The sequence below is a fragment of the Sander vitreus genome, chromosome 1, assembly GCF_031162955.1.
Source record: "Sander vitreus isolate 19-12246 chromosome 1, sanVit1, whole genome shotgun sequence".
NCBI lineage: Eukaryota > Metazoa > Chordata > Actinopteri > Perciformes > Percidae > Sander > Sander vitreus.
Genome location: NC_135855.1, coordinates 1448793 through 1473016, shown reverse-complemented (window position 1 = coordinate 1473016; position 24224 = coordinate 1448793). Strand labels below are relative to the sequence as shown.

Here is a 24224-nt window from a genome sequence, read left to right as displayed (position 1 = left end):
CAAAGAGATAGGGCCATTCTACTTGATCAAATGCTTTCTCAGCATTGAGGCTCAACAGAACAAAATCCTTTGAAATTCTAGGCGAGTATATTATATTAAAAAAGGCGTCTGAAGTTGAGAAAGGAGCTCCTTCCAGCAACAAAAACCTTTTTGATCGGCATGAACAAGCTTATTTATTAGCAAACTAAGTCTTCGGGCAAGAGTCTTGAATCTTTTGATCTGTATTTAATAGAGAGATAGGTCTATAGGAGCCTACCTCTTCCAGATCCTTCCTTTTTTTTGGTATTAAAGTTATAACCGCCTCATTTAGCGTTTGTGGCAAAACACCATCTTTCTTTGCTTGTTTGCACATTCTAAGTATATAGGGGGCCAGTAGGCCACTAAATTTCTTGTATAACACACTTCCTAATCCATCTGGACCTGGGCTTTTACCCTTATTTAAGGATCCTATTGATTTCAAAAAATTTCTTCACATGTAATTTCAGCATTGAGGGCTTTACGGTCATGTTGATCCAATGCTGGCAATTTACATTTATCCAAAAAGTCCTGCATATCCCTTGGACCAGAGCTTGATTTAGACGAATATAACCTTTCATAAAATTGACGAAATTGCTCATTAATGTCGCCCTGTGTGGTACAAAGGTGACCATTTTCAGTTTTTATTTTATGGATGGTTCGGTCATTTTCCATTTTGGGCAGTTGCCTCGCCAATAATTTATGTGGCTTGTCACCAAATTCAAAATATTTTTGTTTAGTAAAAGTAAAAGCCCTGCTGATTTTCTTGGATAGTATTTGGTTAAGCTTATACTTGAGTGACATAATAGTATTGTATTTTTCTCGGGAGGGTTGTTTAGCATTCTCTGCATCGAGACGCTTAATTTGCCTTTCTAACTCTAGTTGTTAAGCTTTATCGCGCTTCCTCTGAGAGGACTGAAAAGAAATTATACATCCCCTGATATATGCTTTAAAGGTTTCCCAGAGTAAAGTGGGAGACAGTTCACTATTGTCATTGGTTTCAAAAAATAGTGTAATCTGCAATTCTAAGTACTCACAGAATTTAGGATTATTAAGGAGTTGAGGATCAAATTTTTCTGCGCGCCGGATAAATCACACATTGTCATTGAGAGGGTGACAGGACAGTGATCCGATATAATAATGTCATGGTATTTTGAGTCCCGGATGAGTGGCAATACCTTCCCATCCACTAAAAAATAATAGATCCTTGAGTACACATTATGCACCTTTGAGTGAAAGGAATATTCCCTCCCTGTTGGATTTAGGATCCTCCATACTTTACTTACTAAATTCATATTATCCATGTATGTGTTAATAAAGCCGCTTGCATTCGTGTTCATACTCCTTTGAGTAAAAGACCTGTCCAAATGTGAGTCTAAAACTAAATTAAAATCTCCACCGATAATAAGATGTGTGGTGGACATGTCTGGGATTAAACCTAATACCTTTCTAAAGATTTCTGGATCGTCGCGAGTCGGGCCATATATATTTAATAGTGTTATTGGGATTGAATGCATTTCCCCCATGACCAGAACATTCAATCGTAACTGGTGGAAATGGATGCCTAAAAGCAGTGCACAGAGCAGAACCAGTCAGAACACAGTGTTGGAATATTGTAGGATAGAAGCAACATGTTGCTTTACTTTTGACACAATTCTCTGTGGAGCAAAATGTAATTTGAAAAGTAAAGTCTTGTAAAAGAGCCAATATATAACCAGGAGGAGGTAAGGTAGTGCCAGCAGTCCATCAAGGTAACAGAGGGTCTATGGATGACGGCAGGAAGGACAATGAACTTGGAAAAAGCTTTGTGAAACAACAGCAGATAAAGCAACAATCCTATACTCATTGTTATTCCATTATTTGGGCATTTATGTCTTTATTACAGTCTACACAGTATGGAGATGACAGGACTTTCTTCTGTCATTTTATTTACATTCCCCCCCCACATCTGTGCTTCCTTTCAGCATTTGACATGTCAGACGAACAGGATGGTGGGACAACAGCTGACCAAAAATGTGAGTCTACAAAGTCCACTCATTAAATCATAATTCTGATGTTGGTGCAGGATCAGCCAGTTCAGATGTAATATATCAATATAATCAACAAAGGTTTATCGTATCTTATCTTATCTTATCTTATCCAGTCTCTGCACTAGTGTGAGACTTATGGCTCTTACCTACTGCCAGTACCAGCTCTGGTCGGCTCGGCTCGACTCGGCCGCAGTGCCCCGTCCTCCATTTCCCAGAGAGACGCTATTCCCATATTTCAACAGTTATAATGTCACGGCCCTTTCTATGATGGTTTTCGAGTGTGGCTGTTCGGAAGAGCTATAAACACTTTTGCCTTCCGACATGTCATACATACTATTTCTTTTTTAAGCATATGAATTTAGAGAATTATTGAGTGCAGCTGTTTTAAAAATCCAGACAGATGGGTTGTTTTATCATCCTAGAGTGTGTATTAATATAACGTAATTATGATACCTATGTAGTGTGAATTACATAGGTATCTACTATGTAGTGTGAATTCATCCCATGGGCCCACCACCTGTGGGAGGAACCGCTGGGGTCGGGTGCGCTGCCACATGGGTGGCAGTGAAGGTCAGGGGCCTCGACGGACCAGACCCGGGCAGCAGAGGCTGGCTCTGGGGGACGTGGAATGTCACCTCTCTGTGGGGAAGGGCCGGAACTTGTGCGGGAGGTGGAGCGCTACAGGTTAGATCTGGTGGGGCTTACCTCTACGCACAGTCTTGGTTCTGGAACCATACTCCTGGATAGGGGTTGGACTCTTTTCTTCTCCCGGGAGTTGCCCAGGGTGTGAGGCGCCGGGCGGGTGTGGGGATACTCACAAGCCCCCGGCTGGCGCCGCTACGTTGGAGTTTAACCCGGTGGGACGAGAGGGTCGCCTCCCTATGCCTGCGGGTTGTGGGGGGAAAACTCTGACTGTTGTTTGTGCATATGCACCAAACAAGAGTTCAGAGTATTCGGCCTTCTTGGAGACCTTGAGTGGAGTCCTGCATGGGGCTCCAGTTGGGGAGACTCCATAGTTCTGCTGGGGGGGGACTTCAACGCGCACGTGGGTAATGATGGAGACACATGGAGAGCGTGATTGGGAGGAACGGCCTCCCTGATCTAAACCAGAGTGGTTGTTTGTTGTTGGACTTCTGTGCTAGTCATGGATTGTCTATAACGAACACCATGTTCGAACATAGGGATGCTCATAAGTGTACTTGGTACCCAGAGCACCCTAGGCCAAAGGTCAATGATCGATTTTATAATCGTTTCATCTGATCTGAGGCCATATGTTTTTGGACACTCGGGTGAAGAGAGGGGCGGAGCTGTCAACCGATCACCATCTGGTGGTGAGTTGGGTCAGGGGGTGGGGGAAGACTCTGGACAGACCTGGTAAGCCCAAAGCGGGTAGTGCGGGTAAATTGGGAACGTCTGGAGGAGGCCCCTGTCCGACAGACTTTCAACTCACACCTCCGGCGGAGCTTTCGTGCATCCCTGTGGAGGCTGGGGGCATTGAACCCGAGTGGACAATGTTCAAAGTTTCCATTGCTGAAGCTGCGGTGAGGAGCTGTGGTCTTAGGGTCTTAGGTGCCTCAAGGGGCGGTAACCCACGAACACCGTGGTGGACACCGGTGGTCAGGAAGCCGTCCGACTGAAGAAGGAGTCTTTCGGGATATGTTATCCCAGACGACTCCGGAGGCAGTTGCAAGGTACCGAAGGGCCCAAAGGGCCCGAAGGGCCCGAAGGGCTGCAGCCTCTGCCGTGAAAGAGGCAAAGCAGCGTGTGTGGGAGAAGTTCGGAGAAGACATGGAGAAGGACTTTCGGTCGGCACCAAGGTGCTTCTGGAAAACCGTTCGCCACCTCAGGAGGGGGAGCGGGGAACCATCCAAGCTGTGTACAGTAAGGATGGGGACGCTGTTGACCTCAACTGAGGAGGTAATAGGGCGGTGGAAGGAGCACTTTGAGGAACTCCTAAATCCGACTAATACGCCGTCTATGGTAGAGGCAGAGCTGGAGGATGAGGGGGGATTGGCATCAATTTCCCTGGTGGAGGTTGCTGAGGTAGTTAAACAACTCCACAGTGGCAAAGCCCCAGGAATTGATGAGATCCGTCCAGAAATGCTTAAAGCTCTGGGTGTGGAGGGGTTGTCTTGGTTGACACGCCTCTTCAACATTGTGTGGAAGTCTGGGACGGTGCCTAAGGAGTGGCAGACCGGGGGTGGTGGTTCCCCCTTTTTAAAAAGGGGGACCAGAGAGTGTGTGCCAATTACAGGGGTATCACACTTCTCAGCCTCCCGGTAAAGTCTACTCCAAGGTGCTGGAAAGAGGGTTCAGTCGATAGTCGAATCTCAGGTTGAAGAGGAACAATGCGGCTTCCGTCCCTGGTCGTGGAACAACGGACCAGATCTTTACTCTTGCAAGGATCCTGGAGGGAGCCTGGGAGTATGCCCAACCAGTCTACATGTGTTTTGTGGATCTGGAGAAGGCGTATGACCGGGTGCCCGGGAGATACTATGGGAGGTGCTGCGGGAGTGCGGGGTGAGGGGTCCCTTCTCAGGGCCATCCAATCTCTGTACGACCAAAGCGAGAGCTGTGTCCGGGTTCTCGGCAGTAAGTCGGACTCGTTTCAGGTGAGAGTTGGCCTCCGCCAGGGCTGCGCTTTGTCACCAATCCTGTTTGTAGTATTTATGGACAGGATATCGAGGCGTAGTCGAGGGTGGAGAGGGGTTGCAGTTCGGTGGGCTGGGGATCTCATCGCTGCTTTTGCAGATGATGTGGTCCTGATGGCATCATCGGCCTGTGACCTTCAGCACTCACTGGATCGGTTCGCAGCCGAGTGTGAAGCGGCTGGGATGAGGATCAGCACCTCTAAATCGGAGGCCATGGTTCTCAGCAGGAAACCGATGGAGTGCCTTCTCCAGGTAGGGAATGAGTCCTTACCCCAAGTGAAGGAGTTCAAGTACCTTGGGGTCTTGTTCGCGAGTGAGGGGACAATGGAGCGGGAGATTGGTCGGAGAATCGGCACAGCAGGTGCGGTATTACATTCAATTTATCGCACCGTTGTGACGAAAAGAGAGCTGAGCCAGAAGGCAAAGCTCTCAATCTATCGGTCAGTTTTTGTTCCTACCCTCACCTATGGTCATGAAGGCTGGGTCATGACCGAAAGAACAAGATCCAGGGTACAAGCGGCCCGAAATGGGTTTCCTCAGGAGGGTAGCTGGCGTCTCCCTTAGAGATATGGTGAGAAGCTCAGTTATCCGTGAGGAGCTCGGGTAGAGCCGCTGCTCCTTTGCGTCGAAAGGAGCCAGTTGAGGTGGTTCGGGCATCTGGTAAGGATGCCCCCTGGGCGCCTCCCTAGGGAGGTGTTCCAGGCACGTCCCAGCTGGGAGGAGGCCTCGGGGAGACCCAGGACTAGGTGGAGGGATTATATCTCTAACCTGGCCTGGGAACGCCTCGGGATCCCCCAGTCGGAGCTGGTTAATGTGGCCCGGGAAAGGGAAGTTTGGGGTCCCCCTGCTGGAGCTGCTACCCCCGCGACCCGACCCGGATAAGCGGATGAAGATGGATGGATGGATGTAGTGTGAATTCTAGACATATTGCGTTTACACTATTGTGAATGTAGCAAATGTCTGAGTGATTAGACCTTCAGTGAAGCTAGTGTACAGTTACACCTTTTTTTTAAAATATTCCTTAAATCCAATCAGTCAGGACACAGGCTGATGCAAAAGAAAGTCACTTTGATCGTGCTATGGTTCTACAAAATCCTTTCCTTCCTCTTAAGCTGCTGTCAGTGATCAGCTGGTCAGTCAGGAGTCTACCACAGAAGGTTCCATCTCCTGGAGAGTCTACCATCAATACTGCAAAGCAGCTGGAGGTCTGATACAGCACACACACACACACACACACACACACACACACACACACACATTGGCATGATTCTATGCAATACACAATTCACACATGGACCACCCAGTTGATGATGTTGGATGTGCTGCTGCAGGCTACATCGTCTGCTTCCTCGCCATCCTGAACGTCTTCCTGATGATTGGCTCCACAGCCTTCAGCAACTGGTGGCTCAGCTTCTGGCTGGGGCAGGGTAATGGGGGTAGAACCTTCTCTCTCTCTCTCTCTCTCTCTCTCTCTCTCTCTCTCTCTCTCTCAGTTGAAATGTGAATGTTTTCTCAGTGAGTGTGTGACTTCCCATAGCTGAAAACAATACAGATTCTTATATGCTCCTATGCTATTTACTACTGTCTGACAGTAGTAAATAGTTCTCTTCACACATTCTGTGTTACCCAATCTTTTCCACAATGGTTGGTCAGGTGTGTAAAAGACGGTTTCTTTTTTCCTCACACAACTTTACTGTCTATGTTTACAGAAGACACATTTAGTTTCTAAAGAAGCTGGAGGCAGCATAAAAAACACAGCTGGCTAAACTATTTAAAAATGGTGGGTTTGTTCAGGGACACCCCCGTCTGTCTCTAGCAATGATGAAGCAGTGATTAGTGACGATTCTCTCTGACCAATCAGCAGTCTGCAGGTTTTCACGTCACCTTTTGGTATCGCCTCAGCTCGCTTGGAACCTCGACAGAGGTGATACTACATAAAGTACCTGTTGGCAGATACCAGGGACTTTTATCAGAATGGAAAAACGAAAAAAGCGAGTAGAGTCGAGGCAAGTCGAGCAGGTACCATGTAATAGAAAAACACCATTCTATGGTTCCATTTTAATGTGGGAACCTGAAAGACAAAGGTTGCTTCACAGCTTCAGAAACCCCCTCCCCCTCACACCTTTTCTCTCTAAAGATCTCTATTTTCAAATTTGTACACAATTATTTTTTGTCACCTTTAGTGCCACACTATGAATGCCTTCAAGGAGAGACTCTATTCCCATATTTCAACAGTTATCATGTCACGGCCCTTTCTGTGATGGCTGTTCGGAAGAGCTATAAACACTTTTGCCTTCCGACATGTCATACATACTATTTCTTTTTTAAGCATATGAATTTAGAGAATTATTGAGTGCAGCTGTTTTAAAATCCAGACAGATGGGTTGTTTTATCATCCTAGAGTGTGTATTAATATAACGTAATTATGATACCTATGTAGTGTGAATTCTAGACATATTGCGTTTACACTATTGTGAATGTAGCAAATGTCTGAGTGATTAGACCTTCAGTGAAGCTAGTGTACAGTTACACCTTTTTTTTTTTAAATATTCCTTAAATCCAATCAGTCAGGACACAGGCTGATGCAAAAGAAAGTCACTTTGATCGTGCTATGGTTCTACGAAATCCTTTCCTTCCTCTTAAGCTGCTGTCAGTGATCAGCTGGTCAGTCAGGAGTCTACCACAGAAGGTTCCATCTCCTGGAGAGTCTACCATCAATACTGCAAAGCAGCTGGAGGTCTGATACAGCACACACACACACACACACACACACACACACTGGCATGATTCTATGCAATACACAATTCACACATGGACCACCCAGTTGATGATGTTGGATGTGCTGCTGCAGGCTACATCGTCTGCTTCCTCGCCATCCTGAACGTCTTCCTGATGATTGGCTCCACAGCCTTCAGCAACTGGTGGCTCAGCTTCTGGCTGGGGCAGGGTAATGGGGTAAGAACCTTCTCTCTCTCTCTCTCTCTCTCTCTTTCTCTCTCTCTCTCAGTTGAAATGTGAATGTTTTCTCAGTGAGTGTGTGACTTCCCATAGCTGAAAACAATACAGATTCTTATATGCTCCTATGCTATTTACTACTGTCTGACAGTAGTAAATAGTTCTCTTCACACATTCTGTGTTACCCAATCTTTTCCACAATGGTTGGTCAGGTGTGTAAAGACGGTTTCTTTTTCCTCACACAACTTTACTGTCTATGTTTACAGCTGAGCCACACCGGTTTGGTGTGTGTTGGCAGCGATGGAGGTGTGCCTTTAGAGAACAGACAGAACTAAACTGTCTGTTACTAGTTTTGAGTTTTATTGGTCATATAAAGGTTAACACAGGGTCAACGGTGCAATGAAATGTATTTGACGAGTCAGCTCAGCAAAAAAGCATGAGTCAAATAAAATAATATAAAATCACAATAAGATTTTAGACAAGATGGGACGACATAAATAAAATATAGCACTTTACATATATGAAAATGAGGATAGTGTGTAAAAGGAAGTCCAACAGTATTGCACAAATAAGAAAAAGGAATGCGATACAATTTGGGATATGAGAGAATGGAGTGAGAAAACAAATATAGCACTATTTATATGCATGAATCATGAATATGTTTTGTAAGGCAGCCAGGACAGATATAAACTATTTCTATACTATACCTACACTCTGTTTATTTAATTGCCAGCTCACACAGCTAAACTCAACGACCCCCATGATGATGACCACCTACGAAGAAATTATCTTTATTAAAACTGTTGATGTTAACTTAAGAACTAAGAAATAATGGTGGTCAGTCAGACAAGAGAATATACATGGTTGAGTGGACTTGGGCTCCTATGTGATGAAAAGTCATACACCATCCAAATGATTCCTGCAGAGGGAGACAGGAAGTCATTTTACATCCCTAAGCACAGACTTGGCCATCTCCTCCCCTGAACATTGGACATTACTGTCCTCTGCCTGCCAGTCCTCTGCAACACAGCCAGTCAGTGAAATTCCCAAATAACACAGCTAGCAGTCCACTTAATATTGTAATCTGACCTTAACAGTGTGAGATGGCAATGTTTATTCATAGAGAATATCTGAAGAGAACCTCTTGTCATCTCACATTTGTTCTCTTTTTTTCCAAATCAGACATTTGAGTTTCTAATGTGTCTATATTACCCGGTACTTACTCTCATAGTAACCTCACATAAATAGACATTGTAACACACAGATTGTCTCTTTAAACAGCCATTATACATTGACTTATGTATACTGTGATCCACAACAGTGTATTGACCAGTCACACATGAGCAGATGTATTTTATGATGAAGTATGTGTTATTTCCACATATCTGCACACTATTCACAATAGGGTAAGAAATGATTTGTGTAGATATAAAATGTAATGTGTTGATAAATGATCTCTCTGGTCCTCATCTTGTTTAACATCATTATGTACAATAATTCCTGCAATAGTTATCAGCTACATGAACAAAAGTGTTATTTATTCACTGCTGCTACTTGTATTCATACTGTACACTGCACTACAATAGAATTAGTGCAATCCATTGAAACAATCTTTTTAACCTAATCTGACTTGTAACCTAATCTCACTTACTTCTACTTCTACTTTTTATTTATGTCTGTAAATACTTAACGTGACTGTGAGCAACGGCAACTAAATAATTTCCCTGAGGGGATCAATAAAGTATTCTGCTTCTGATTCTGATATGTTCTCTGTGTTTTCCCAGTCATCCAATGGGACAACTTCAAACCAGGGTGACATCTCAGAAAACCCAGACCTGCACTTCTACCAACTTATTTATGGCATGATGATGGTTGTCATGGTGACACTTGCCGTCATCAAATGCTTCTTCTTCACTTGGGTCACCTTGAAAGCATCCTGTAAACTCCACGACACCATGTTCATGAAGGTACTGTTGAATGGCTGACCCCCCAGCCATCTATATGCTCTCAAACATAGATAACCATGTTTACTTATTGTGAGTAAATTAAATATGATCATATCAAAAATCTGTTTAAAAAAAAGTCTAACCATATAACAATTTGGTTGGGGTTTAAAAAGGATTACGTCTTTCAGACCTGGTAGACGCTCTATAGTTTTCTTTTTTCAGATTTTCTCCAGTCCCATGAGTTTCTTTGACACGACGCCAACAGGCCGCATTCTCAACCGCTTCTCCAAAGATCAAGAGGAGGTGGACATTGCGCTTCCCCAAAACATGGACCCTTTCTTTCAGTTTTGTCTCCTGGTCACCTTCACCATTATCATCATCTCGGCTGTCTTCCCCGCCATGCTGGTAGCTATGGTTGTTATGGGGGCTTTGTTCACCCTCCTCCTCTTGTGAGTTGATACCTGTTAAGTCTTAACATGATAAAAATAGATTTCTGCAGGGACTATTGGAAATAACAATCGTATCAATTCATAATCTAGTATCTGCTAATTATACATTTAGTGAATTTAGTAACGTCATTTGCAATTATTTAGATTTTTTATTGAAATTGTTGCACGTCTTAAAGCAGGCCCTGCCCACGTAGCTCACCGGGTACGGTGTGTACCATTAAGGCTCAGTCTTAACCGCAGTGGCCAGGTTTGAGTCCGGCCCTGGGCCCTTTGCTGCATGTCTTCCCTTCTTTTCTCTCTGTTTCGGTCGAAATAAAAGCATAAGATGCCTATAAAATATATTTAACATCTTTAAAAAGAGATGTTTGAGGTATACTGAATATCAGTTGTGATTCGTCTGCAGTATATTCCAGAGGAGTATCCGTCAGATGAAGAAGATGGAGAACATCAGTCGCTCTCCCTGCATCTCTCTCACCACCTCTACCCTGCAGGGCCTTAGCACCATCCATGCCTACAACATAGAAGATAGCCACATTAAACTGTAAGATACCAGAGTTCCTTAACATAAAATACTCTATATTTTTGCTTTTTGTTTGCTGACATTTCAGGCCTGCTGAGAATGTTCTGCTCTGCGTTCCATCCATGCAGTGCAAAAGCAGCAGGTTGTTTTAGCTGCAGTGGCTCAGATCCTGGTCTGCATTATAAACACAGTTTTACAGATCGTTGTGTTTAGGCAGTGCAATGTTAACAAACCCTTGCATGTCCTCTATCATGTTGTAGGTTCAAGTCACTGAATGACATCAACTCCAACTACTTTTTGCTGTTTAACTCCGGGACACGTTGGCTCTCCTTCTGGCTGGACTTCATGGCCGCGACCATGTCCTTGTTGGTGTCTCTGTTCGTAGTGCTCAGCAGTAACAACCTCATCAATCCGACTTTGAAAGGCTTGGCCATATCCTACACCACACAGGTACATTTGGACAGCAAATAATGAACATTTGGTTTATTTTTCGTAAAGACCCATTGCAAGCGACTGCAACATGTGTGTGTTACAGACTGTTTATGTGTTGTCCAGCTGACAGGCATGCTTCAGTACGTAGTGAGACAGTCGACGGAGGTGGAGGCCAGATTCAACTCGGTGGAGCGGCTGCAGGAATACATCACGGTCAGTCTCTAGACTTCTCTGCCGTAAAAAAATAATGACTGTTTATACACAGCAGTGTTGTAGTCAAGACGTTCTAAACCGAGACCATCACCAAGACCAGAGTGTATGCGTGATCACTGATAGAGGTAAAGATGGAGCCGGAACCGGCACAACAGAGCCAGGGCAGGAATGGTTTCTATCTTGGAAATTCAAACAGTATTTCACATTAAAGAGAAAGAAGAGAGATGAAATATAACTGTGCAGTGCAACCTCTGCTTGCCAGCAACCAACTTCCTTTCAGCGTCCAAATTCCTCCACCTCCAACCTGAAGAAGCATCTTAAAGTACGTTATTTTTAGCCACAGGTAGTCGTCTGCTGTAGTTTTACTGGTCACCTTGCTATTTTATAGTTGACGTGCGACTTTACATTCTCCAACATGCTGATTTACTAGCCCCAGAGCTGTTGAAAGACTAGCCCCATTTGACATGTTAGCTAACGTTAGCTAAAATTAGCTCATGGTAGCTTAGACTGATTTTTGTAGTATGCAGTTGGGGACTACAAATACAACAATCTATCTGCTTGTTTAGGTACACATTCAGCCAGTTGGAACAGAAGAACACACCAGAATAGGCCTGTTTAGTAAACTGGATGTGATGGCCGCATTCCTACTTATAACATGCAATTCAATGTGGAAGTAATCCAAGTATTCAGAATACGTTACTCAGATTGAGTAACGTAACGGAATACGTTACAAATTACATTTTTGTGCATGTATTATGTACTCTGTAACGGAATACGTTTTGAAAGTATCCTTCCCAACACTGGTTACAAATGACTTCTCCCAAAAAGTAATTGAGTTAGTAACTCAGTTACCACATTGTAAAAGTAATTAGTTACTCAGCAAAGTAACTGTGATGTTATTTTTTATGTTCTATAACGCTATTACGTTCTATAACATCCTTGCAATCAGTGTGTTCAGCTCGGCCTTGGTCCTGGTCTTCTTGAAAGTGTCCTTTAAACTCAAGAAGAGCAAATGCTAAAGCAATTTGTGCTTCCACTATGCAGGAAATTATCATATGACACATCTGTTGTTATTGATTGTGTACAGGATTGTAAGCCTGAGGCTCCCAGACACATAAAGGAGGCTCAGGTCCCAAAGGACTGGCCAAAGAGTGGAACTATCACCTTCCAGGACTATAAGATGAGGTACAGAGAGAATACACCCATTGTCCTGAATGGGCTCAATTTTCTCATCCGAGCTGGAGAGAAGCTGGGCATTGTGGGAAGGACAGGCTCTGGTAGGACACTGACTCCAGCTCTTTTTAATCATAACTTTGTATTTCATACAGCTTAAGTTTGGTTTTAATGGGCAATTCAGAAAATGTCAAGATAAATATAGATGATTGAAACTATTACTAATTATCATAGAGTGGAATCTTGAACAGCCCTAAACACACACAATTTGTATTTGTATCACATTTAACTATGTCATATTACATAGTAAACATACATACGAACAGTAAATCACAAAACCTATAGTCTATATTGTTCAATGTATCTAATACAAATGTTGATAGCCCTGTGTTGCAGCAGCATCTTTGGATTTAAATGTGTAAATGAAAGAATTTACTGGGATTAGGGTGTTGTTTTGTTAAGCCATGACTATAGGGTGCTGAGGGAAAATGTACCTCTGTAAAGCATTAAGGTTACTATTCTTAGGTCCTCTTTGCTTTTTGACTGCAGGGAAGTCCTCTTTAGGCGTGGCTCTGTTCAGGCTGGTGGAGCCAGCAGCAGGAACCATCCTGATAGATGGCGTGGACATTATGGGCATTGGTCTGCAGGATCTGCGCAGCAAATTGTCTATCATCCCCCAGGATCCTGTGCTCTTTATTGGAACAGTCCGGTAACTATAGCTAACCCCTAACTCCCCAGAGCTCTATGTTTACACTATAAACTGTAGAAGCAATGGGCGTAGCATGTAGCATCACCCATTGGTTTTCCGTTTTAAAGCCTCCAGTTAGTCGATACGATCGCCGCCATCTTGGTTTTTTGCAACCGGATGTGACGATTTTTGACAAGAGGGTTGAGCTGGGGAGGATGATGCGGCCAAGCCAGTGTTGTTATTTGTTCCAATGGCAGTGCGCTAAGCTAAATGCTAAGGGAGAAAGTTGCAGATTATCAATTGTGTATAATAAGTGTTCCAATTAACTTTAATGAAGTGAAAACATACAGTGGGAATTCCATTTAAGATGAAAACATGGACAACACCCAAAACAAGTTGACAGCTATTTTAATGTACTTATTGCAATGGATAGACATAGCTAAGCCTCTATATTGATTGACAGGTTGTTGTGTAGCCACGCCCCTAAAGCTTCCCCCACTTTATCGGAGGATAAAATAAATGGGACCATAATTTACAAAATGAACATCATGTTGTATTGAAGAGGACTTGAAAGTAGCGATTGAGGCAATAAACTCATTATGACAATGTTTAGTGAAGTAGTTAATCAAGTTAGAAGTAGGATCATTTTCCCATAGACTTCTATAGAAACTGACTTCTTTTTGCAACCAGTGGCCCCTGCTGGAAATTACATAGAATGCAGGTTTAGGGAACTTCCACGTTGGCTTCACTTCTCAGACATGGAAGCTTCGTCCAGTACTTTTTACAGTCTATGGTTTACATAAAAACACCCACTGTTCTCACTGTGGTGGGTTAGTCACTGACTTATCAACTGTGATAATGTGTGTGTGCCTACAGATACAACTTAGACCCCTTCAATAGCTACAATGATGAGGAGATCTGGAAGGCACTGGAGAAGACCTACATGAAGGACTCAGTATGTTCGCCGTACTCTATGAATCACAGTACATTTACAGTTTATTTACAGTGTGTGGTCATTTATCCAGAGTACCTCAAATGTAAGGGCAGTACCTAAGTAAACATATTTAGTTGCATTCCACCACTGAACTCATGTAGTAAAGGATCTTTTCATCTAACTCTCAGCTCATGAGTGTATTTCCCAAAATGTCAATCTATACATGTAATGCGCTGTTTATCTAGGTTACTTTTAGAAGTGATAATAGCCGTAGTATTATGAGTATTATTTTGTTTCCTCAGATCTCCAGACTGGAGGGGAAACTACAAGCACCGGTGCTGGAGAATGGGGAGAACTTCTCCGTAGGAGAAAGACAACTAATATGTATGGCTAGAGCACTACTCCGCAACTCCAAGGTTTGTACATGCATCCGCCTCTTCTGATTTCTTTTTCTTTACACACCTTCCAATTGTACTGCTACTGAACAGCCACTGGATTAGTACTGCCACATATCTATGTGTTGCAGCTCCAATCAAACTGGTAACTGCTTGCCATTTCCCTATTTACATTTGCATCAATGAACCCACCATGATCAGAATATTTGGCCAGTTTGTTACTCATACAGTATATCATTCTCAATTGTGTTCTTTTGTTCTGTATGTCAATTTGTGCAGTTGCACCTTTCCCCCCCCAAAAAAAACCCTCTCCACCCTATGCCTTTGTAATTCCTCCACTTTCCAGCAATTCTATTCGTCTACACTAACTATCACTCCTGTTGTCCAACAGATCATTATATTGGATGAGGCAACGGCATCCATCGATTCAGAGACAGACGCCTTGATCCAGAACACCATCAAAGAAGCCTTCCAGGACTGCACCATGCTCACCATTGCCCATCGTATCAACACTGTGCTGCACGCAGATCGTATTCTGGTCATGGACAACGGAGAGGTAACAAACAAACCCTAATACACAAAAATAAAGTTTGTGTGATCCAAAACCTAGACTTACAGTAGGTGTTCTGTCTGACAGGTGGCAGAGTTAGACCATCCAGATGTGCTGAAGCAAAGACCAGACTCTCTGTTCTCCTCACTCCTCACTGCTGCTAACACTGTGAACAGCTGAACTAAAGCACATATACACACTAATAATTGTAACATAAGAATGCTCTCTTTTATAATCTGGACCGGTGTGCTTGTATCAGGTGTAACTGAGCAGCAGAGATGGGGTTTAGAAAAAGACAACATTTCTATTTTTGGGTTGTCTGTCTGTCCCATTCTTGTGAACACAATATCTCAGGAACGCCTGAACAGAATTTCATTACATTTGGCCCAAACGTCCACTTTGACTCAACGATGAACTGATTAAAATGTGGTGGTCAAAGGTCACTGTGACTTAAAGGCATACTATGTAACTTTTCCCTCTTCGGTCCCTCAACAGGTTGTCTCATTGGAACTACAGATCGCACGGCTGTAGTTACAATGAGACAACCTGGGGACCGAAGCGGCGAGACGCGCAATGAGACAACCTGTAGGGGGACGGAAGAGGGAAAAGTTATATAGTATGCCTTTAACATAAAACATTTTTACCCATAACTCAAAAATTCCTACGCTAATAATGACAACATTTCAGACAAATGTCTACTAGGACAAAGTGATGGCATTTTGTACCCAAAAGGGCAAAGGTCAATTTCACTGTGACATCATAATGTTCTAGATATATATGTTCTATAGTTCTATATAATTATTTAACACCATAACTCAGGAACAGAAGGCGAGACATTTGGTCGGATACTGAATTGGTGACACTTAATGTGAAACTGTGGTGATGTATAGATCTTCTGTGCTGCCGGGTTAAAGATCTGTGTGAAGCATCTATGTTTAGGATTTGTAGCTTATTTGTAGCAACATCTATGTTTGAAGCAATGTCTACGGTCATGGCTACAACTTTGTGTTCTATCAGAATCGGCTTTATTGGCCATCATGTAAACACATATAGGGAATCTGAATCTGTTTTTGTTACTCTGAATGAACGGACACACTAATAGACATACAGCAGAACAAGAACAACAAAGTTTAACAAAACTGGTCTCAATCGCTAGTCCTCTTTATACTGCATGATTTTAATTTTTGGTCCCATTTTGACAAGTCGACACCACAGCGGTGTCTTCCGGTTTTCAGCCAGATCCACGGCTCGCTCCTCCCTAGCTCCACCCTCTCTTCCAAATATGGTCACTTTTGGCTCCATAAAACCAAGATGGTGACGGCAACAACAAAAAAACAAAAACAAAAAAAACTTTAGGCTTCAAAACGGTAGGCCACAAACCAATGGGTGCCATCACAGTGGCTATGCCCACTTGTTTTGATACAGTCTATGATATCTCCCTATAGCACAAATCCAAAATTTGCCTCAAGAGGCTTCACAATCTGTACAGCAAACATCCTCTATCCTTAGACCCTCGACTGAGAAATATCTCCCAGGCTTTGATCTTGTCCTTCTGTGAAGACTTTATGTTTGTTTATTCACTTGAATCATACATGTCAATATAGTGATAACTTCCTTTCACCAAGAAATAAATGTATAGCTTTTAGAAATACCTTCAAAGTATTTACTACATATGAGTCTGGACAGATATGGATGTAACTGTAACCTGACTGGTTGGCGGAGGCATTCAACCGCAAGACGGTAATCCTGAAACAAATACATGAACAATGTTATTTCATAGGATTTTTATAGGAGTGAATATGAATGTATGTTTAAAACATTATTTATTGATTTTCTATGACTTTGTTTGTTGCGTCTTTGCAAACTTCTGCATGTGAAGTTTCAATCTGCTGGGTGAATATGCCCTACATATTCAATACATTTTGAAATGACGATGATGATGATACTCATGTAACATAAAGTGACTGCAGACAATGTTGCAGCTGGTAATAAATTATGGAAATGTGTAAGTTTCAGTTTCACTGTGTGCTGTTTGCGGTAATCAGTGACACATTTTTCTTCTTCCTTGTCATTTTGCATTTAAAAAGTGTTCAAAACATTATAAGCTTTGTTTTAGGGTTGCCTATTTTGCATCAAGAAGTCTTTTTTTTCACCAATTGACCCACCACCCACTATCCTCTTCAGTGATACCATTAGGACATGTGGATTGATGGGGTGACGTGGCTGATGCTCTATTGTTTTAACGAAGTCAGTGAATTTGCTTGAGGGTCAGTTGATAGAGAAAGTTTGCTACTACAGTTCTTTTAAAGAGAATTTCACACACCCAGTATGGGCATCAAATCCAGCCAGGGTATTATGAGGAAGAGGGTTTTCTGCTGTGAAATCCTGTTAACGCATGACATTCCTTTCATCTGTGGTTATTGTGTTTCAGTGGTAAGGCCTCGTCCCCAGTCTGCTCTTTCAATCCCTGCTTTATCTCTCCACTCTCCATCCTCTCACCTTCCCCTCATGATAAAAAAAAACGATGGGGATACACAATAATACATATTGAGATATATAATCTTTACACATGAAGATGTGAAGGGATGCCTCACTTTAAAAAAAAAAAAGCATGTTAAGAGCTAATCTAATGAGCACTTCACACTCAGGCCTGTTTCTTGTTGTATAGAAATCCAACTGAGTAAGGTGGGAAAAATAGCCTCCATTATATTTGAGTTTATTGCTTAGTTTTAACTGTTTGCACAGATTGTCACATTGATTAAAACATGCATGAAGTTCAGTTCGGCTGATGTGAACACAAGAACTTTTAGCTGCAAAACAGGGAACCCGTTAACCATGGAGGGGGACTAACAGCTCTGGGGGGTGACAAAGGCAAACATACACACTTAAACTAATGTGATTTATTACAAGAAACAGAATTCTAACCTTTAAAATAAGCAAAAAAGAGCGTTGATTGGGGTTTAATCTACTTCTTTAATCTACTTCTTTGCTTGCTGTTTTGAACCAGTGCTTCAGCTGTCATCTGACCCAAGGACACATGATGGCACCAGAGCTTGTTGTTGCTTTTCCTCCTGAGGGCCCAATGATGGAATTACAGTAAAATGTGTTTGTTCGAAGGGTTTAGTTTCAAAACACAATCACCCAATCATACGTTTAGCAAAGAACTTTTCTTTATGTACTCTGATATCCTCTGTGGGCACACATGAAAGCTACTGTATGCTCTCAAAGAAATGCTTGAAAGTCATATTATATTGTACACATTGATTTCCAAAAGTAGCCTCTTGCTTGAGAAAAACAATGCACAGTTTGAAGGACAATACATATATGCCCCATCTCTGCTTCTGTCATTGAAGCATGGTGTGTATTGCTCATGTATGCTATATGCTGATTGTGATTTACTCAACACTTCATTAACAGTGTTGTAAAGATAAGAGGGTAACACTACGCTGACTGCTCCGAGCCCTCCTTCTCAGCTGGTGCTGAAACTTGAATCTGTGGCCTTTCAGTCACAAGTTTCCTTCTTCTTCCTTCTGGTCAGGGATAAATATAATATCAATGGATCAGTTATTCTGCTAGGCTTGTGTTTGGGTTGACACTATGCTGTAGGCTATATAGGCTACCAGCTAAAAAAGTCTGGTATCAATCTATAGTATCCGGTATCACCTTATAACAGAATAATCTCAGGTTTTATATGATCACATCGCAGGTTTATACTGTCCTTATTACATTGAGCTAAAGCAGTGGTTCACAAACCTTTTCATGTCAAGGACCCATGAACTGGTACAAATTGGACCACAGACCCCAATTTGTTAAGATTTCGTCCCAGGGTCCCCATCTGACAGGATTTTTGCTTTTAGATGTTTTACATAAAGTGTATGAAACCAATGACCAAAATAGTCATACATTCTGTCATTGTGTTGCTTATGGATGTAATCATACTGGAAATAAGTATTCCCCCTTTTTGTTGGGGACCCCCTCGAACTCCCTCAAGGACCCCTGGGTTTCCCGGACCCCACTTTGGGAACCACTGAGCTACAGTATGTAAGAACTTGTATTTGCATTTATTTTTTAGAGTTAGCTACTCCCACAGACCAAGTCAACGCATAGGCCTGCTGGTAAAGTAATATTTACACAGTGACTGAAACACGTTCACACAGTTACACACTATGACACAACATGCATGCACACTCATGCTCATATGATCCAAACGCGCGCGCAGACGTAGCTGTACACACACTCTGGTGGGAGGAGCTAAACCTCGCGCTGCTCTCTGAGTTTGTCGGTTTCCTAAATATAGCGGACGAGGATCTGTGTGTGTGTGTATATGTGTGTGTGTGTGTGTGTATATGTGTGTGTGTGTCTGCCGAAGACACTTAAAATAAAAACAAACTATTTGCAGCAGCGTACAAAGGGGTAAGTCATCTGCCTTTTTATGTGAGAAAGTCTGTTTACTGTCTGTCTTCTCTGCTGTAGAGACTGAGGGAGCCACTAGCTACACTTCATATGTTGTTTCCTTGGTCCGTTACAGTGTTGTTTCCTAAACAGCCTACAATAATGACAGTACATGCTTTGAACAACTTAATGTAGCCTACTTGTATATTTAGTAACCGCTCTATGGTGGTAATTTGTTTTGTTGTGATTTTGTGGCTGAAGTGTGTCGTTGTATTTGAGGACAGTACGTCTACTGTACATGTTGTGATAAGCCATGATGGAGAGCTTTATCAAACTTTGATTCACTTTGCAACGCTGTGCAAACCACTGAACGTTAGCTGGATTTAGCCGGTTAAAAAAACAAGTGTAGTATTTGTATGATCATTTCTAAGAGGGATACCAGTAGAGCTGATGTTGGAGCACCAAAAGCTAATGTCAAAAAGTGAATTACAATTCAGCAGCACAGTCATATCGGAAGTCCTACAGGAATGTTTGAGTCCCATTATATGGTCCCATTACAGTGACAGCATAGTAATAAATGGCCAACATGAAGGCAATGGTAGCCTGTTGTCACACAGCCAAACACAGAGTGCTGCAGGTACAGTGTGTGAATTTAAAGAGTTTTATTCCAAAATGCTGTCAGTATAGTACCTCAAAAATACCAACCATACTTCATGTCCGCTCAAGGACCTAAGACAACATTCTGTAGGAAATCACTAACTGAAGTAGAACAAGAAGAGTAAGGAACACCACAAACATCACAGACTGTGGAGAAGTTATAGAAAGTACAATTTGATTTTTGTTAATGCCAGTTCTTTGGTCAGACCTGATGTCATTTTGGTTTAAAATGGCAGTGTGAACATTTGAATAAAATAATCTGGTTTTAAAGGATAGCTTCAAATTTATTCAAGTCTATCCTAGTATAGGTCTACTTATATGCCCATATTTATATTGAAAGTGTTTATGCCTTATGTCCACACTGGCTGCAAAGAGATCCCTTCCTAAAGCGATTACAGTGTAAGTGACAAAATTCACAGCCTTTGTTTTGTGTTAAAATACATTCTTAAGTTCAGCTCAAGCTAATATGATGCTTCAGCAGCCAGACTCTAAGAAGGGAGCTCTTTGTGGCCAGTATTGACAAGAGGACCAATTACAGCATCCAATAACCCTTTTAAAAGTACATCAAGGGCATGTGAGTAATGCTTTAAGACAGCATTTAAAAAATGTGAATCTCCAGTATGCCTTAATGTCCTATTGGCATAGGGTTTGAGTTCTAAACTTTAATGTGCATGGTTCAGTTCTAAAATGAATTGCATTAATGCATGTCATGGTTTCTAAGAAAAATAAGAAAATTCAAGACTTACCCTTAAATGTAGAAGGGAACGCTTGTAGAACGCTTTGTCAGGAAATTAAAAACAACTATCTTAAAGGGATACTTCACCGATTTAGCATTTAGGTTTGTATCAGTAGAAACCCGGTAGTATTCTTGAATGACCGTGCTTCCCTCCCTCATGACCCCCTGAGAGGAGAGATCTCTGTATTGTGGTTCTGGAAAAAAGCCTCTTATGACGCAAAAATCGTCATTTTGCGTCATAAGAGGCTTTTTTGCCCAGAGGCTATGTACTACAGCCAGTAGTAGGACCTACTTCCGCATGTTGTCAACCCGCCCATAGTGGGTTGGACTGCCGACATTCTCCGAAATTTCACGAAAACAAAACGAGTGTCAGCCATCTTGAGTCCTCACATAGCTTAGTGGCTTCTCAGCATCCAAACTTTAGATAGATAGATTTATTCATCCCGAAGGAAATTTTAAAACAACAATTATGTGCATTCAAACTACCGCACACGTGTACCACCGGGATACATTGGTACAGATCGGAGAATCTGCAGGACACTTTATTACAGACGGAATACTCGACACAGCTTCGCCCGCCTGCTATGGAGACCAGCGGTGCTGCTCGATGCCTCTGGCCGGTAAAGGGACATCATCAGCGGGAAACGTTGAACAAGTTTGCGGGTGGCAAACTTGTGTTTGTTGTCCGCTCATTAGACAACGAACTGGACTACATCCAACTTCAACGAAACTCCCAACGCCCCAACAGAGACTGCTGTGTTTTTGTTGCTGTGGAAACAACAGTGTACTATCCAGCCAGTTTCTCTGTCGCCGGGTAAGAGTGGAGATGGGCTGTGTTAACACGGACTGGTGCAGAAATGAGCTGCATGTATCCAACTAACTGCTAACTGCTGGTGGAGTTTGTGACTAGGGTTGGGCGGTAATACGGTATACCACGGGGTCTAAAAATAGCAACGGTATCAGTTTCAATACTGTCATTAAAAAAAAATGCAATGCACTTATAGGAGACAAGGATTAAATATTAAATTGTGGTGACCCACAAGTAAGACTGAAAGAGACATTCACCAAGGTACTGTACCTTTAAGGGAGAGGTGTTATGATATATGAGTTCCGGGTTAACGACTTAATTATTTCAAACAACAACGGTGGTGAAAATGCTGTTGTGCGGCGGCGCTGGCCGCTGCTAGCGGCGCAGCTAATGTCGGTGCTATCTACGCGGCCACCATCAAGTTATCGGACTTTTGGCAGCACAACTCACGGCCGTGGTTTTAGCACATCGAGGCCCAGTTCCAGCTGAGAGGAATAACACAGGACGTTACAAAGTATTTCCACGTGGTATCGGCCTTAGATGCGTCAACAACAGCCAGGGCTGTGGCGCTGTTAGAGGCTCCTCCGACTAACGGCAAGTACGAGGCACTCAAAACATTCCTGTTGGAACTCTTTGAGCTGTGGGAGCTGGAGAAAGTAGACCGCCTGCTGTCCCTGAACGGCCTTGGCGACAGCAAGCCATCCGAGTTAACGGAGAGGATGCTGGCTGTGCTGGGCACGGCGGATCCCTCATTTCTCTTCGCCCACATTTTCCTGCGGCAGCTTCCAGCACCCGTGCGCACCGTACTGGCCTGCTCCCCCCTCTCTTCCTCCAGAGACTATTGGGCGCTGGCTGTGGAGGCAGACAGGATTTTCCTCACCAACCGGCAGCAGTTTGTCTACACGCTGCTGCCCCCACAACACACGTCTGCCCTGCTTGCACTCCACAAAATGTAATGTATGTAATTATGTGTGGTTGTCATCACGTGACAGTGTGGAGGAGAAAGTAGTTTTTTGTAAGTTGTTGTTATGTTATTATTGTTTCAGTATTAGTGTTTGGTATTCAGTTTCTGAATGGTGCACAACAGTTTGTTGACGCTGTCTGAGCCTTACGTCATGATTTTTAATTAGTCACGGTAATACCGTATACCGCGGTAAAATAGGGAGGAGGTTTGACGGTATCAAAATTTGGATACCGCCCAACCCTATTTGTGACTGTTAAATGCTGACCATTCTACATTCCACGCAAATGTACGACTGTGTTTATAATCGTGTTTACAGTCTACCAAGCGCTAATGCTAGTATGCGTTAGCTGAACTTTACAGAGCATATGTGTGTGCACTAGCTAATGTAGCCGGTTTCGTATGTCGTTTTTATATAATGTCGTTTTTATATAATGTCGTTTTTATATAATGTCGTTTTTATATAATGTCGTTTTTATTTATTTTAAATGTGTAACACCGCAGAGCCACGGTGAAACGTTGTTTCGTGTATATGGTTGAAATGACAATAAAACACATTTGAGTTGAATGCTGCCTCACTGTCTCTGTCTACGGTAGGCGTGGCTTGGGAGTGGAGTCTAAAGCAGCGAAGCAAGTGCATTCTGGGATTTGGTGTCTTTCATCCACATGAGCCAAAAACACATTTTCTGGCTCATCTCGGCCTAGAAGGCACCAATTTCTATACTTTTTTCCCCAATTTAAAGATATAGTCGTCTTTCCAATGGTGAAATATCCCTTTAACTCCAGATATGTCATGTTGATAATACAGCAACAACGTCAAAGTGTTTGGAACATTAGATTCAGTGAAATTCATCACCATTTTGAATACATTTAAGACCACTGCTGATGTTAATGTTTATGTATTGTTCATAATTTTAAAAACATAAAAAATGTGAAATTATTGAATGTGACATTTGTGATGTGGCAGTATCAAAATGGGGAACTATGACGAAGCATGGCCTACTGGAGAAAAATATTTTAAGATGAAAAATGCTTTTGAATTTCTTCAAAGTAACTAATTGATTAGGACTTTTTAAGTCTGTGTGTACATTCTTAAATCTCTCACATTTGCTTCAAATAGGCCATTTTCAAGCTGTTTGGAGCTTTTTGGCAGGTAAATTAAAAACACTAAATGTTGGTAAGATGGTAAATGTAAATGTCCTGCTCTGGAATTCAGGCCTATTTGGTGCCCTGCTGCCTTGTCCCTGCGCTTTGTTTTCATATTTCATTAGCAGGGCTAGTGGCATGTAGCATCACCTTCAATTATCCTCCCTGTCAGCGGACTGACAGTGCCTGTCTGCTGGCTTTAGTGATTACAGGCTTCAGGGGACAGGTAATCAGGTCATGGTTACACTGTCACCCTGCCAGAGGGCTGAGACCACAGGGAGCATCTCCAGTCAGTTATCTCTTAGCAGGCCTAGATATCCTGGATACTGTGTAGTCCGGAGCAGATGTACAGTACTTTCATTTTGTTGCAGTGCAATGTCATGTGTTGATGTTTCTCTTCTTTAGGAGTTTAATTATCATGTGAATGGCATCAAGAATAATGGGTTTCTATAATGAGTCGGGGTTAGCACATCTGTTCTGTTGTTGTTGCCCATTAACTCTATGTAACTGTTAAACACTTGAGATGATTCACTTAATAGTACAGTGCAAGATATTTTAATTTCTCTTCCAGTT

The 24224-nt window shown here is 42.5% G+C and overlaps 2 protein-coding genes across 2 annotated transcripts in view; both read left to right on the top strand.

Annotated features, from left to right (window-relative positions):
- The window catches only part of abcc12 (ATP-binding cassette, sub-family C (CFTR/MRP), member 12), a 38337-nt gene extending 23206 nt beyond the window's left edge, over positions 1–15131 (top strand). The window contains exons 18-30 of the mRNA XM_078256478.1: positions 5809–5901; positions 7548–7651; positions 9394–9618; positions 9820–10046; positions 10450–10587; positions 10827–11016; positions 11122–11211; positions 12299–12488; positions 12934–13093; positions 13949–14027; positions 14309–14422; positions 14793–14957; positions 15039–15131. Of these exons, the coding sequence (XP_078112604.1) occupies positions 5809–5901; positions 7548–7651; positions 9394–9618; positions 9820–10046; positions 10450–10587; positions 10827–11016; positions 11122–11211; positions 12299–12488; positions 12934–13093; positions 13949–14027; positions 14309–14422; positions 14793–14957; positions 15039–15131 (1868 nt within the window). The remainder of the gene's footprint in view (positions 1–5808; positions 5902–7547; positions 7652–9393; positions 9619–9819; positions 10047–10449; positions 10588–10826; positions 11017–11121; positions 11212–12298; positions 12489–12933; positions 13094–13948; positions 14028–14308; positions 14423–14792; positions 14958–15038) is intronic.
- Positions 15132–19242: 4111 nt separating this feature from the next.
- LOC144515024 (myocyte-specific enhancer factor 2A-like) overlaps positions 19243–24224 on the top strand; it is a 51420-nt gene continuing 46438 nt past the window's right edge. Inside the window, exon 1 of the mRNA XM_078245758.1 lies at positions 19243–19364. The gene's annotated coding sequence lies outside the window, so the exon portion shown is untranslated. The remainder of the gene's footprint in view (positions 19365–24224) is intronic.